The sequence below is a fragment of the Chiloscyllium plagiosum genome, chromosome 10 (assembly GCF_004010195.1).
Source record: "Chiloscyllium plagiosum isolate BGI_BamShark_2017 chromosome 10, ASM401019v2, whole genome shotgun sequence".
NCBI classification, from domain to species: domain Eukaryota; kingdom Metazoa; phylum Chordata; class Chondrichthyes; order Orectolobiformes; family Hemiscylliidae; genus Chiloscyllium; species Chiloscyllium plagiosum.
In genome coordinates, this window is record NC_057719.1 from 35,318,533 (window position 1) to 35,333,655 (window position 15,123).

The 15,123-nt window shown below is 35.7% G+C and overlaps 1 protein-coding gene across 6 annotated transcripts in view; it reads right to left on the bottom strand.

Annotated features, from left to right (window-relative positions):
• Positions 1–1,126: 1,126 nt before the first annotated feature.
• The window catches only part of wdr20a (WD repeat domain 20a), a 76,532-nt gene continuing 62,535 nt past the window's right edge, over positions 1,127–15,123 (bottom strand). For 3 of the 6 annotated variants that reach the window (XM_043697375.1, XM_043697376.1, XM_043697377.1), the window contains 2 exons: positions 8,616–9,902; positions 1,127–2,492 (listed from right to left, as the gene is read on the bottom strand). In XM_043697375.1, the coding sequence (XP_043553310.1) occupies positions 2,439–2,492; positions 8,616–9,902 (1,341 nt within the window). In that variant the 3' untranslated portion in view covers positions 1,127–2,438. Of the gene's footprint in view, positions 2,493–8,615; positions 9,903–15,123 lie in introns of those variants that run through there. The other 3 variants (XM_043697382.1, XM_043697378.1, XR_006312741.1) reach the window with 2 other exon arrangements.

Consider the following 15,123-nt stretch of genomic DNA (forward strand, 5'->3'; position numbering starts at 1 on the left):
TTGGGTGTGAAGCATTCCTGTGGCATCTCTGTATGAAAGCAAAAAGGGGGTGGGGGGGGGTGGGGTGATGTGATCAGATAGTAAGCCTGAAAAAAAAAGGTTCCTTTATTGTGATTTTCCTTCCATTTAGGATTCAAGGAACTCCTATTTCTGCAGAACATGTAATAATTGAGAAAGATCAATAGTAAGTAAATATCAATATACAATAATTAATGATTGAAGTAACAAAGTCTGACTTTTTCCTGTTTTTGAAAGGCATTGTAATTTAGTTAAATGTTTTGTCTTTCACTCCAAGTCCTTCAGCAAATGAAACCTACCTTAACACAGCTCAACAGCCACAAAATATTCTGAATGATGCAAGAGCCACAAAAGCTAGCACACAGGTATTTTCTCTTTATTACAAATCCAGGTATACCATGCAAGAAATAAAGAAGAAAGTCAACAAGAATGTTGCAGGAAGGATTATTGCAGCCTGAAGGTGACATCTGGACAGTCTACCGACCAGATCTTACTAACTTAAGAAAAAAAATTAAGTGCTGAGCTGAATGATAACAAGGGCTGCTGTAACAATTGCTCAGATCTCAAACAGATAGGAATGTACAATCAGCTAAATGCAGTCATACAGCAGTCTTTTCAAAATGCCATTTGTAGTTTTAATGACACTATTTTAAAGGGAGAGATTCAGAGTTTGAAATAAACATTGCCTCAAAGTATTTAAAATATTTAATGCTAAAGTTTACTAGTAAAGTTCAAGATGCCAGTTGCTTTCATGTTTTTGTTCTGCAGGTCTACTTTTGACAGGCTAACTACTGGAAGAAATCATATGCTTTACACAGGTTTACAACACAGACATTTGCTGACAGCTATGTTCCAAACTCAGTATTCACCTTGAACTAGCACTGTACTCTTCCTATTTTAGCAGCAATAATTAATTGCTTTTCACTGAAGCAAAGTTTGGACATGGAACTGTGAAAACTGTTATTCTTTTAGTGAATTCATCATTTCCATATTCAATTTAAAATAAAACAGTACACTGGAATCTTATATCAAAAAGTAACATCAGTTCACATCAGTGGTGATTTCAAAGTACACATTAAATGACCTAAGTAAAAAAACTGTCAAGAGGTATGCAAGGTATCATTTATTCAAGCTTCATCTGTACTTTTACATTCTTTCAAGAAATCAGCATTAATCCATACAGCAAATTTATAATATAATATGACCCAACCCACAGTAATTCCTGGTTAGATTGCATGACAGCTGTAAAATGTTTGGCACATCCTAAATTCATTTACATTGATGAGGGTCTGTTATGACCAGGCAATTCTAACCCACACAAAAAATTGCATCAAACAATTCCTCAATGCAAATGTTCCTAATTGGCATCTAATAAATCCATGTGCTAGGTTTTGGACCTTGGCGATGCATCAACCACAGAAGTACAAAGCTCAGAAATTTAAAATATGCATTAGTTATGAAAACTCTACAGCTGAGATAACCTTAATTTTTAATACAAAGATTTTCTTTTGTACCAAATAGTCAATTCAACAAAGGATTAATTACAGCCAAATTTACTATTTTTACAACTGAAATAAAATAAACAGAAAAACTATATTCAAGATTTTATGTCTATTTTCTGAATTAGAAACCACGTTCATTAGAAGACAAAACATCAACTAGTGTATGATCATTGCCCCATGACGAACAATATTTATATTTATAATACAGTTGGTTCAATTTGAAACAATATTAAAGTACATGTTTAATAGATACAGAAGAAATTCCTTTTTTGTCTGCACATACCTGTTCTGGGAGGTTTTGCACATCCTATTTTATTTCCTACTTACATTAAACTATTAAGTGCAACTTTTTCTTAATATAAATCTATGATTGCAACATCCACCTCTTGAATCACAAATTCAAGCCAGAAAGTAATGACTCAATTCCAGTGAGTGCATTCCAAGCTGCCTTCCAACTAGTTTCATTTTAAAAACAAAGGAAGCCAAACAAAAATCAGTGCAAAATACACAGTGAGATACTTGTTCACAGGGCCATTTAATGCACTGCAAATAGACTGTTTTAATTATTTTTCACTATATATATGATTAAAATACACCAGCTGAGAAAACAAAAGAAATTGAAAAGTTAAGATTTGATAAAATAGATTTTAGTATTTGCTGCTAATGCCAAGGAAATAAGTTAGTAATAGTCTTGGAGTTAGCAGCCTTCCCATTTTACTTGGACAGATAAACCCATATCAACAGCATACACTCGACACTGTTCCCCCAGTGGTAGCTCTACACAATTCACAGCAGAATTCTGAACAAAAACACCACTATAATAAAATTTCTAAAGCTCTGTGGCTGAAGACCAGCTCCTGGCTCCAATGTCATTACTTCTTATCCTGTGGCGAAGCTTTGCTAGCAGTACCACGGTGGCTATACTACAGTTCCACTCGGCGAATTGGCTTGGTTTTGGGATGACATTAAACCCTGTAAATACAGCATTTCAAATTGTTATAATTTTGTCACTTTTACTAGATGTTAGTTCATTCGTAATTTATGACCCAATAAGCGTTTCAAGTTTTTCTGATGAGGCATCATAAAATATAGGTAAATTGGGAATCTTTTCAGAAGCAATGAATTTCTGATAAATGCTTGTTTTAGTCAAGTTTCACTTGAATTCTTATATGTAGAGTTACAAAAAAACCTAAACTTATTCAATGGGTCCAGCACCTATTAGAATAACTAAAATAATAAAATAAAAGTTATTAAGCTTGTATGTTGAAGTTGGCTCCAAAATAAATTCTGGCAAGTCAGATGACTTGAGTATTGAGCATAGAAAAGTAGATAGTTGAAACACTTTATTCTCGGTACACTATGAAATTATAACAAATGCGAAGCCACTCAGAAAGGTAGTACACTGCTGGCCTTAGTCGTACTAAAACTAAAATTCAGAATTTGTATTTTCCACAAAATGGTTGTAATAAAGGGTGTTTGAGTGATATATTTTCTAATATGAATCAAAGGTTTCTAAAGGTGGACCTCAATTGCTCGTGAAAAACCAAAGGAAATTGTATAGGGAGAGGGCCGATGGATAAGAGTAAAAGCAGCCAATAATGAAGTTAGATAATTATGGGACCTTTGGTTATTATTGCCCTGAATACAAATTTAAATATATGCACACTCTGCTGCAAATATCTCAACATTCTTCCCGTGACGGTTAATGAGTTTCCCAAATTACCCAGACCCATGAGCATAACACTACATAAAGTTTCACAAATGTCATCTACTGTATTTGCTAACCAACAACCAATTTACATTATTAAATCACTCTGAAATTTACAAATAAATGTAAATTTTAATGGAATTAGAAACTCATCACCTAATGCCAACAGGTGGGAAGATTTACTTTGAGGTTTTGTCCAGGATTTCCCAAGGTATCACTCAGCTCAATAAAGACTAACCTCATCAGTGCAAGATTATTAATGCATCACTTCCAAAATTCAATCTCAATCGAGAAAATGAATATTTCATGTAAAATACAAGAAAACAAAGATCACATGCTTTCCAGGTATACCAATATGTATGGACACAACCATTTCCCCATGTTTCTTGATTGATGGGAGTTTGCAAAATATTAAGTACGAAATTTCTAACTAAAATTCCAGTAATAATTTTAATCCAAGCACTGCTGGCACTTGAATTTTCATAGAAACTGCCAATTAGTTAGAAGACATCTGTGAGAGATCTATGCAGATCATTGCAACTACACAAGTTAAACCGTTTCTTTCCATATCAAAATAGAAAAGCCACTACATCTGCTTCTACCTTTCAACAGTGCACAAAAACAATTCTTTATGCATTCTCTCCTATGAACCTCTTCCTCCTGTAACCCAAGTCTTTTGGAATGCTGTGTCCTATATTAGTTCAAGAAGTGAACAATAGATTTTATAAGATTAAGATATTAGATTTTTAAGCCATTGGGAAAATTTGATTTGCCCATGGGCAGAACAGTCAGTTAAATTCTTCTAGTCTGATCATTCCCATCAAACACTTGCCGCAAACCTGTCCTTATAAAAAGCACTATGTAGACAGAGGGACAAAGTCAGAGTCACTCAGGGCATCTTTCTGCAGCTGAATTAATGGCAATGGACACTAGTCTACACTTCATCTTTCCTATATATCAAAGGATCTGCACAGTATTTTACATTTAGAAACTACATGCATACACAAAGCTTCAAAATTATTAAGTTTAATACATTGGCAAACTGTTAATGTTTCAAAGCATTGAAAATAATTCCATTCATAATTATGAAAGCTTAGTGCATCAAAACAATTAAAGAAACTGAAATTTCAATCAGTTACTCACCATTCATACTGCATTAACCACATTTTTATGTTCTGCACAATAACGATGCACTTTTCATCAAATGGCTGAAGCAGAACAGCTTTTACAGTGGTTTTCTAAATCTTGGTGAAGTATATTTTAGAAGTGGCTTGATTTGTTTTAAACATGCAGAAAATTCAGCAAACCAACACTGCATATAGTTTGGTGCTGGAAGTTGCATCCCTCCATAATAAAGCAGTTATGTACTGCGAGCAAAGGGACAGGCTGAAGAACAACATTTTGAACATGTACATTTTAAAGAATACACTGAACTCCCCATAAGGTCTTCATTTCACACTTCTCAGATTGTGCATGACAATCCAGTTCCATTTGTCAGTGTGCACAATGAAATTGTTTCTTTCTAGATCACTAAGTAGAGCAATACCTGAGGGAGAAAACCAAATACCAGATCTAATTTCTGAAAATCAGCACTGGTGCCAAGAGATGAAGAAACATGAAGCTTATTCAGCTACACAAAATACTGCCAGAGTAGTGGTGTGGGGTGGGGGTGTAGCTGCCATGGATGCAGGGTAGCAAAGACAGAATTTGAATTAAAAATACATCACCTTTAAAAGTGATTTAATTGATACAAAGGAATATTGTCACTTCTTTTAAGGTAACAAAATGATCACGAATGAAATCAATATGCATATGTTAGCTATATAGTACAAAACAGTATCAGTTTCTTAATCCCAATTACACATCTTAATGTTGAGAGGTAAACGATTAAGTTCTAAGTTCAAGCATTTCAAAAGAAAGAGGCTTTTGTTGACTTCTGCCCAATGATGGCGGCTTGTTTTAATATAGGCTAAAATTCTCTTTTGCTGTTAAGCTTACAACATCCCTCCAAATGTTAACTACTACTAGACTGAGCAGTTGTGCACTTTCTTTGATTTCAACTTACATAGCTCCAAGTATACAGCTTCCAATACCTATTAGTGCTGTATTAAAAATATATTTGATTTATGATCTCATTCTTTTATTCATAGCCCATTATCTAAAAAACCTCTGGTTAACCTACTGAATAAAAATGTTATCCCCCTATCTCAAATTGTAACCTTTAGTGGGTCCTATGGTCTCTTCTGCAATCATTGCTGATGTTGCTTACCACTAGCTCTAAATGCTATTTTAGAAAAATATGGTATGGACAATAGTATCTTAGTTCGAAACCAAACTACCCATGATCCCAGCAGAGGGTAGACTGATGGGAATCAGACAACAATTAACAGCATCCATTCATATGTGCATGGAATTACTATTTGAGGTACTGGGTCATTACTTGCTACCAAAATGCAATGGGGGCGATGGAGTTCTCTATTATTTATGCATGCATGTCTCAGTAAATTCAAGTGCAGACTGAGGCATGGTTAAACATGGGAATACAAATGTTGCTGTCTAAGTCTCACAGCTGTACTGTTAGCTTCATGAAATTAGCATCTTGCAGTTTGTATGCTCATTGCAATGCAGTGAACGTCATGTTACTGCACTTGAACAAGTAGTTACAAACTAAACTTATCGCAGAATGTAAAGTTTTGACATTTCAATCCAATTACACTTTAATAATGTGTAAATGACAATTACTATCAAACCAACTCTGGCTTTGAAAATTAACCATTGCAAATGTGGGATTCCTTTAGGTTTTAATTGTCAGGGATTGTAAAATTGTAAAATTTAGAGCTTACTTTTAAAAACAAACTGTTCATTTGTCTATTTTTCCTCTTATTGCAACTTTTCACTTTTTTTCTCGACATTTGATAGACAGGAAATTCTTAATCTAATTTACACAATTTACATATTAATTTCACAATCATTCAACTTGCCTTATTTAATCAGGCCAAAGATTCTCAGTTTTCCTCAATATAGTTTTATCGACTCATACTTCTAACAAAACATCATCCTGATTGAGCAGCAGGATTGACTAAAGGTAGACACCATATGGTGTCCTGCTACAGCAAATTATGACTGATCAAAAACCATTTTCAGGTGAAAGAAACCAAGATGCAGTGGCAATGATAACAAATTCTTATCTGGTTAGTCTTTATGGATATAATTATGTTAAGGCCGGAAAAAACACCTAATCACCATATAATAGTCAATTTAGGAAACTGTAATTAATCCATAAAATACAAGTTGCATATTTACTTTTAAAATGTATTAAATATTTAAGTCTGTATATTTCAGATAACTTGCAATATTTACACCACCTATAAAATCAAGCTTGATAAACTCTGTGTCCTTCTTGATCCATAAAACACAATAAGAAATGTTAAATGTAAAACATCAGTACAAACTGATCATATTGTGCAACAATAGATCATTGGTGTTACAATTGCACTGCAAAGAATTAAGAAATATTTGTAATATTTTCATGAATTTAGTTATTACAAACATATTGCAATGTCACACAACCAAAATCAATAGGAGCACGTCTGATAGCTAGATGTAGTGACAAACCTTAATTTATACATAAAATAAAATAGTTCAATGCCTTTGGATGACAGTAACTCAACAATCAATGCAAAGGGAAAGATCAGCAACAGCAAGAGGCAGAAATTCCACTTTTCTTTAAAAGAAACAAAAAAATACTCAGTCTGCAAGTCCGTATATTTAAAAAAATCCTGGTGAAACAAATGCTATTGAAGAACAAAACCAATGTATTTTTAAAATAAAGCAAAATTACTCTATTACATTATCCATCCACCACAAATTCATTGCAATCAGAAAGCAGGTGCCTGAAATGTGCATACATTAGAGATTTCACAGCTATTGAAAGAATAACTCCATTTTATCAACAATCATACAAGTTCGTTGGGAAATGAATGTTAAATAACGAGTTAATACCTGAATTTAAACTTTTAACACCTGCTCAAATTTTATAAGGCTCTAAATTTAAACAGTCATTTTCTTTATTAATAAACAGACAATTAAATCATTGACAATTTAAGATTACTATGAAAAGCACTAGACCATAAATCCATCTCTTAATATTTATTTCATTGTTATTGTATTTACTCAAATTTGAGATTAGTTGATTGCCAGCATGCTTTCAACATAAATAAAATTAAAATGGTGCAGTCATAATTTCATTTTCTTAGTAATGGGAGAAATAAATCAGAAATATTTACCTTTTAAAAATTAGATAATTGTGCAAAGTATATTCTTATCCCACTTTTGCATGTACAATAATAAAGGTTTTAAAACAAAATGATGTTTTTTTTAAAAATGTGCCAAAAAAATTACAATGTTAATGACTGTAGTGAGCTTGCAACTTTAGATTCAAAAGCTTTCATTTTCAGACATGAGGACACTTATTGTAAACAAAATCTTGTTACCACAGTCAGAAAAACTGAAACAACAGCCTTTATATACAGCATACATTCATTTAATATACACTAGCAGTATTCACTGGTCTTCTTGTCCAAACTGTGAATTAAAGAAATTGACATCTCACTGAATTCCACTGTAAAAATTGTGGATTGTTCTGGTACACACCAGATCATTAAAACATGCACAACTTTTTACAGAGATGTACAGTAGTAGTTAATACAGGACATGATAAATATACCCCATGTTTAAGACAAGTTATTATACACATTACTCCATTTATAGAAGCACTTAACCTTCATTAGAAAAAAAATTATCCTTTTAGAAATGATGCTTTTCATATACAGAGATATATATCTCTATATACACAGACATATGTATATATACACATCTATAAATATATATATATATATATATACATACACACACACACATACACAACCATTTTGATACTTTATATTAGAGAAAGGGAAGTCCATCCTCATCTATGAATTTCATTTGTGAAGGGCAAGAAATAAATGGAATACAATAAATCTAACAGACCACAGTAGTGTGAATGATAATAAAGATGGCCCAATGTTTTCTGGAAATTATGTTGTAATCACTCCACACTGTGGACCTGAAATGGCAGGCCTGGTGAAAGAGATTACACCTTGTCATTTTGGAATTTAAAAAAATATATTTACTACATTTCATGGTTCATTAGTATTTTTACCATTGCCTCAAGAGCAAGTCACTGCAGAATAATCAGTATCCGACAATATTTGGAATTAACAGTGGCTATGAAAATGAAACCATAATTTTGGTCAAAAGCAGCTTTTTGAAAATAATTTATTTGCTCCAAAAGAGGAAATGACTGAACTTATTTTTTTTATAACTTAGGTCTAAGAGCTCAGACTTACCACTTTACCAGGCCTTGCCCATGTGCAAATAAATCCCTCTTGACAGGCAGTGACTATACAGTCTTCAAGAAATATTAACACAGTCAGTCTTTCATGTGCTATCTTTTTACAGATAAGAGGCTCTAACAAGGGCACATCATCCATTCTAGGGCAGAGAGAAGTTCCAAGAGTCTTAGCGGAGTCCATTTTAGTTTTGGTGACTAGGTTTAGCTTGTCGCTGCTTTTGCTGGAAATGTGGCCCATGCTGTGATTTCGTTTGTGATCCTTCTCATGGTGTCTTTCCTTGCGGTCGTGTAGTGATAAGGTTGCAAACTTACTGACTCCAGAAGCAATTGCACCATCCATGACGCTGCTTTTGTTATTGACATTTGTAACTGCTGAATGTGGAAGGCTATTTGATCGAGGAAGAGGTGGAGGTAAAGAATTGCTGGGTGTTGTTGTGATGCTGCTGTTGCCATTGCTTCCAGTGCTGGTTGCAACATTTCCAGCAGATGGGCTTGTGGCATTCATCACATTTGTGTGTGTCCGAGCACGTGAAAGAGGTTGATGAGGGAACAAAATATCTTCCGTCAAATCCCACAAACAAAGCTGTGTGTCTTGGCCAACAGACCCAAACCTATACGTGACACTTACAGGGCGACTGTCTGTAGAATTCCTTTTTGACAACCTAGATTGTGTACTATTTGCTCGATCTCTGCCAAAGTGTATTTGGTCTTGGAAGTCCTCATCACTCCCACTGAACTCCATAGGATCATTTTCTTCTACACTAGTGGTATACGGATCAAATGCAACAACACTGACCCATGACTTATGTCCATGTCCCCTGGCTATTACACGACAGTCTATAAAAGACCACACGGTCACCAGATCATCCTCTCCACCTGTTACAATGTATTTTCCATCTGGACTCCAACACACACATAGCAGTCCTCCAAAGTAACTTTTCATTGTACCATGTAACTCCACCGAATCAAAGTTAAACACACGGAGAAATCCATCCTGACTTACACAAGCAAGGTACTTCCCATCAGGAGAGAATGCAAATTCATTCAGAGCCCCCTCTCCAACTGTCCATTTGAGTAAAGGGTTTCTTGTAGATTTGCTTTTGCAAGTGTGAACTGCATAATTGTCTCCTTGTTTCAATGGCTGATAATGCGGTGCTGTGGTACCACAAGAATGTTCCACATTATACAAGTACATATTGCCACTGGAATGAGACACTAAAAACAGGCTTTCTGAACCAGGCACCCATTTAACACAGGTTACTCGTGACTTGTCTATTAACCTCTGTTGAGGAAAAAGACAACCAATTAATACTTCTATTGTGCAATATCTTCTAAACGACATTGAAGCATGTAATAGATAGAACAGTTAACAAAATTAAATTAAAATTCACTTTCCTTTATAAAGAATCTTTTAAAGTACTATGTAAAACATACCAATCTTTGACAAAATAACTACTATTTTTGTTATCAGTAAAATAATGAACCATTAACTATTGAATTAAAAAAAGATCTGTATAACCAAACATAAATAAGACATTACAATCATATCAGCTTTAAAACACGAACCACAAACGCAGATTATCACTGCATGATATTTTACAAGTGAGTGACTCAGTGAAACAATATAAAATCCATAACTTCAGATCATGAATGTTCCCAGGCTAACAGATCACCTGCAAGTAATGAGTTGGCAAAAAAAAATCCGACTTCCTGTGGAATCAACAGTCTTGCATCTCAAACATGGCACATCCTCTGGTGATCTGGGCTAATAGTATGGATTCTGCTGTGCTAGTAACGGTATGGCTGTCAGCACTTGCCATTATTACTAGGTAAAACCAAATTCAACTGCTATCCACCACATATACATGATTAAAAGTAAAACCTGGAAACTGCTGTAAATGATATCCTGCTCCTCCACAGGTTGTAATCTTTTTCACTGAAATATGTACAGAGATCATTGTCATGGTTTGAACTTGGGTTAGGTACCCAGTATTCTCACACTAAGATGGATGACCAAATCAGGGCTTGTTCAATCAAGAGTTACTGAGTTTTTGAAACAACGCAGTCAGTGATAACTGCTGAATAAGAGCAGGTCAGAGGCTCTGAATTCTGCAATACTTTCTCCCGTTGTCCATCTACAAGACCAGTCAGGAGTGAGATAGAATGTTCTCATTTGACTGAAAGGCTGCATTTCCAACATGCCCAAGATACTCAACAATATCCAGGACAAACCAATCCTTCCCAATGGCATCACAGCCACCACTTTCAACATTCAGTCCCTTCACCAACTTACAGTAGAAGGTAAGATGCAATATAACAACTCATCCAGGGTCCTTTGGCAGCACCATCCAAACCCACAACCTGCACCACCCAGAAGGTTAAGAGGAGCAGATTCATGGGAACACAACCTACAAGTCCCCTTCCAAGTCACATATCATCCGGACTTGGAACTAAATCAGCATTCCTCACTGTCACTAATTCAAAATCCTAGAACTCTCTTTCCACAGTCCCAAAGCATGCTGCAGTTAAAAATGGAAGCTCACCTTTACCTTTCAAGGGCAGTTAAGGTTGGGTAATAATTGCTGGCCCATTCAAACATGTCACACTCAAACATATAAAAAGAAACCTTTCTGACTGTTGGGAAAAAAACTCATTTAGCGCAGTCACATTCCCTCATAAGAAAATTAATGCTGCAATCTACAATGTTTTTTCATGTCCTTCCTACCCATATGTTCTAATCTTGATTTCAATTCACGCACAATAATCTAAATACATTTTATATATTTTTTTTAAAAACTACTATTATTGTGGTCTACATATTTTAGTAAGAATTCCTCAATCTAACTGGGTTATAGTCCGATAGGTTTGATTGGAAGCACTAGCTTTTGTAGCGTTGCTCCTTCATCAGGACAACCAGCTGATGAAGGAGCAGTGCTACAAAAGCTAGTGCTTCCAATTAAACCTGTCGGACTATAACCTGGTGTTGTGTGATTTTTCAACTTCATCCACTTCAGTCCAACACCAGCATCTCCAAATCAATCTAACTAGTGATGCTTGACCTTTTTAAACAGGTTTTATCATGCTGTAGAGGGAACAAATTTAAACACATACTAGATGAATGAAAACTCTACAATCACTCACTAAAAGTCCGAACAAAAGTCACAGGGTGGAAGATAAAGACACTCATATAGTCACAGCAAAATCCAGACCAATTACTTCACTATCCTAACAATCCATTAATTATTTTCAAACATTTTTCAGAATCATTGGATAATAGAATGCTTACAAAACAGGAGGCTATTTGATCCATCATTTCCACATTAAATAGTCCACTTCTCGGCCTTTTTCCCGCATCCTCGTAAATTTCTTCAAGTAACTATCCAATTCCCTTTTGGAAGCCACAATTGAATCTGCCTTCACCCAACTCTCATTCCTAATCACAGCTCATCCTTCTCTTTTTTATGCCATTCACTTCAAATTAGTGCACTCTGGCCATTTCATCAATCGATCAGTTTGTCTCCATCTTCTTTGTCTAGTCCCATGTGATTTTGAACACAGGAACACCATTAGCAAATCCTTTTGACCTTTTATTTGATCATACTTTACTCTGTCTTCATCTTACTAAAATAATTGTTCTAATATGTTTATTATAATAAAGGCATAATGTTCCCATGGCACAATTCTGACAGCAGTTGAATCTATTCCTCACATTTTCTGATCAATTACAATCAGTCCTTTGGAATTCATAGAATGTGTACATAATAATTTTTGCAGAGGTTTTAAATCCAGTATCACAAATTCAGATATGTTGAAGAGTCAGATGACATCACAAATAATATGGAAATCTGTTATCTTTACATATCATACACAATCACTTTCTTTATAAATCACTCTCAAAATTAAGAAACATAAGTTCAGATCATGAATTTGTCAACTGAGAAAGTTTTCCTCTTTTTTTAAAAAACATTAGTTCCAATGTGGGGCATCAATCATCTATTGTTACGACTCTAAGATACAAAAAGTATTGCAAAAATCAGGCTTTGAATAGCCTTTTCCTGTATTTGCTTACAATAATACACGAACAATACCATGCCCTACTGTGGAATCACAGGATATTTTGCTTTCTCTACAGCAGAGGCTCCTAGATATGCAGTACATGGTCAATCCAAGTAATATAAGGGGAAACAAGAACATTTTCACCCCTGCCTTGATACTTTGCAGCTATATCTGTTAACTTACCAGCAGATCTAATGTAATATGCTTGTTATTTGATTCCTGAATACAGGTTTTTGTCACCTGAAGCATAACAGGATCTTTTTTTAAAAATTAGACCCTGAAAGTAAGATTGAACATTCATTATAGTGCCAAGCAAACACAATGAAACCAATCCAATGTTTGCATTTGACAGTGCTGCTCTGATAAATTGAAAATATCAAAGGCTAGGAATCCTGCAGTGAGTAACTTGCCTCCTGACTCACCAAAGCCTGTCCACCATCTGCAAAGCGCAAGTCAGGAGTGTGGTGGAATACTCTCCACCTGCCTGGATAAGAGCAGCTCCAATAACACTCCTGAAGTTTGACACTAACCGTGACAAAGCAATCTGTGTGTCTGGCACCACATCCACAAACATTCAGTTCCTCCACCACCAATGAACATCAACAACAGTGTGTACCATCTCCAAGATGCACTGCAGAAATTCACCAGAGCTCCTTAGACAGCACCTAAATCCACGACCCCTACCATCTCGAAAGACAGATACATGGAAACACCACCACCTGCAAGATCTTCTCCAAGCCACTCTCAGCCTGAATTGGAAATATGTCCTTGTTTCTTAGTTGTTGCAAGGTCAAAATCCTGGAACTCTTTCCCTAACAGTATTGTGTGTATACTTGCAAGAGATGGATATACAGTGGTTCAAGAAGGTAGTTCACCATCATCTTCTGAAGGACAACAGGGATTGGCAAGAAATGCTGGCCCAGCCAGCAACGCTCACATCCCATGAGTATAGAAAAAATAATTATGCTAATTCAGATACTGTCTCAATCCATCTGGGTGGCATTAGAAGTTCAATTGTTTATTTTGAAGGTCATAGGATATGTGAAAATATGAATCAAAATATGAATTATGGAGTATCACAACAAAGGAATGCCTTTTTTAGTCAAATCAAAATATGTGACCTTTCAAAAGATTACACTGAAAACCTGGAAACTGGATTGGGCAATTTAATTTGAAACTCCTAATGATAACGATGCAGCAAAGAAATAAATCTGAGAGCTACAAGGTAAGGTGAGAGTTCAATATAAACTGACTTTGGGAAACTAGGCTTTCAAAACAGCTTTAATTAGCAGTATCCCAAAGTATAGGATTCATGAAATAACTAAACAAAAACTTTGGAAACTTCAAAACATCAAAAGAAGTGCAGTGAAGCAATCAGACTTTCAACCCTCGCCTTGATAGTAAAATAACTTGCCCAAATACATGTTAATTTTCCACATTTCTTGCCTTGATGTAGAATAAATTGCCATTGTAAAATCCATTAGATGTCCGGTGAAAAAAAGTATGATGAACTATGTATAAAAATGTGCTGGTCTTAACCTTCCACTAGCTTGAATTTTGCTCATGAAATTTTGTAATAGTAGCAGGTATAAAATGCAATAATGACCACAACCATAAATAGAGAGATGCACAGAGCAGAAAAGGTAATGTAGTGATTCTAATGATGCTGCAAAACAGTTTCTCACAATAACTATACAGTGTAGTCTGTAAAGTGTTTATTTTGTGGTTTGTAGTTTGTAAGGACTTCATTTTGTTTTAATGAGGTCAAGGGACAAAGGGCCTTAAAGTAATTAATATTGTTTGATTTTAAGAGCCCTTTAAAGGTTTAATCCAAAGGCCCAAGTTATGGTAGCAGAACTAAAGGCTGTGTATTGCTCCTCCTATTTTATGAAGATGGGGGCTGAGCACAGCACATGTGCACGAGGTGTCTCAAGCTGCAGCTCTTCGAAGCTCAGGTTTGGGAGCCGGAGCAACAGTTGGAGATACTTCTGTAGGCCTCTATGTCTCTATTGTGGGGATATTGTGGGGATAACTGAGACGTGGTTTCAAGTGGACAGGGCCTGGGAAATGAATATTCAAGATACACGGGCAGAGGGGGTGGGGTGGCCTTGTTGGTAAGGGACGATATTCAGTCCCTTGCGCGGGGGGACCTAGAGTCAGGAGATGTAGAGTCAGTGTGGATAGAGCTTCGAAATACTAAGAGTAAAAGGACCCTCTTGGGAGTCATCTACAGGCCTCCAAACAGTAGTCTGGATGTCGGATGTAAGTTAAACTTCCATCAAATCACCCCCCCTTCCCCACCGGGGTTTTCGAAATTCCAGTAAAAACCAGGAGGAAGTGAGGTTTGCAGATGCTGGAGATCCCACGCCCCTGATGAAGGGCTTTTGCCTGCGACGCCAACCCTCCTGCTCCTCGGATGCTGCCTGACCGGCTGTGCTTTTCCACAC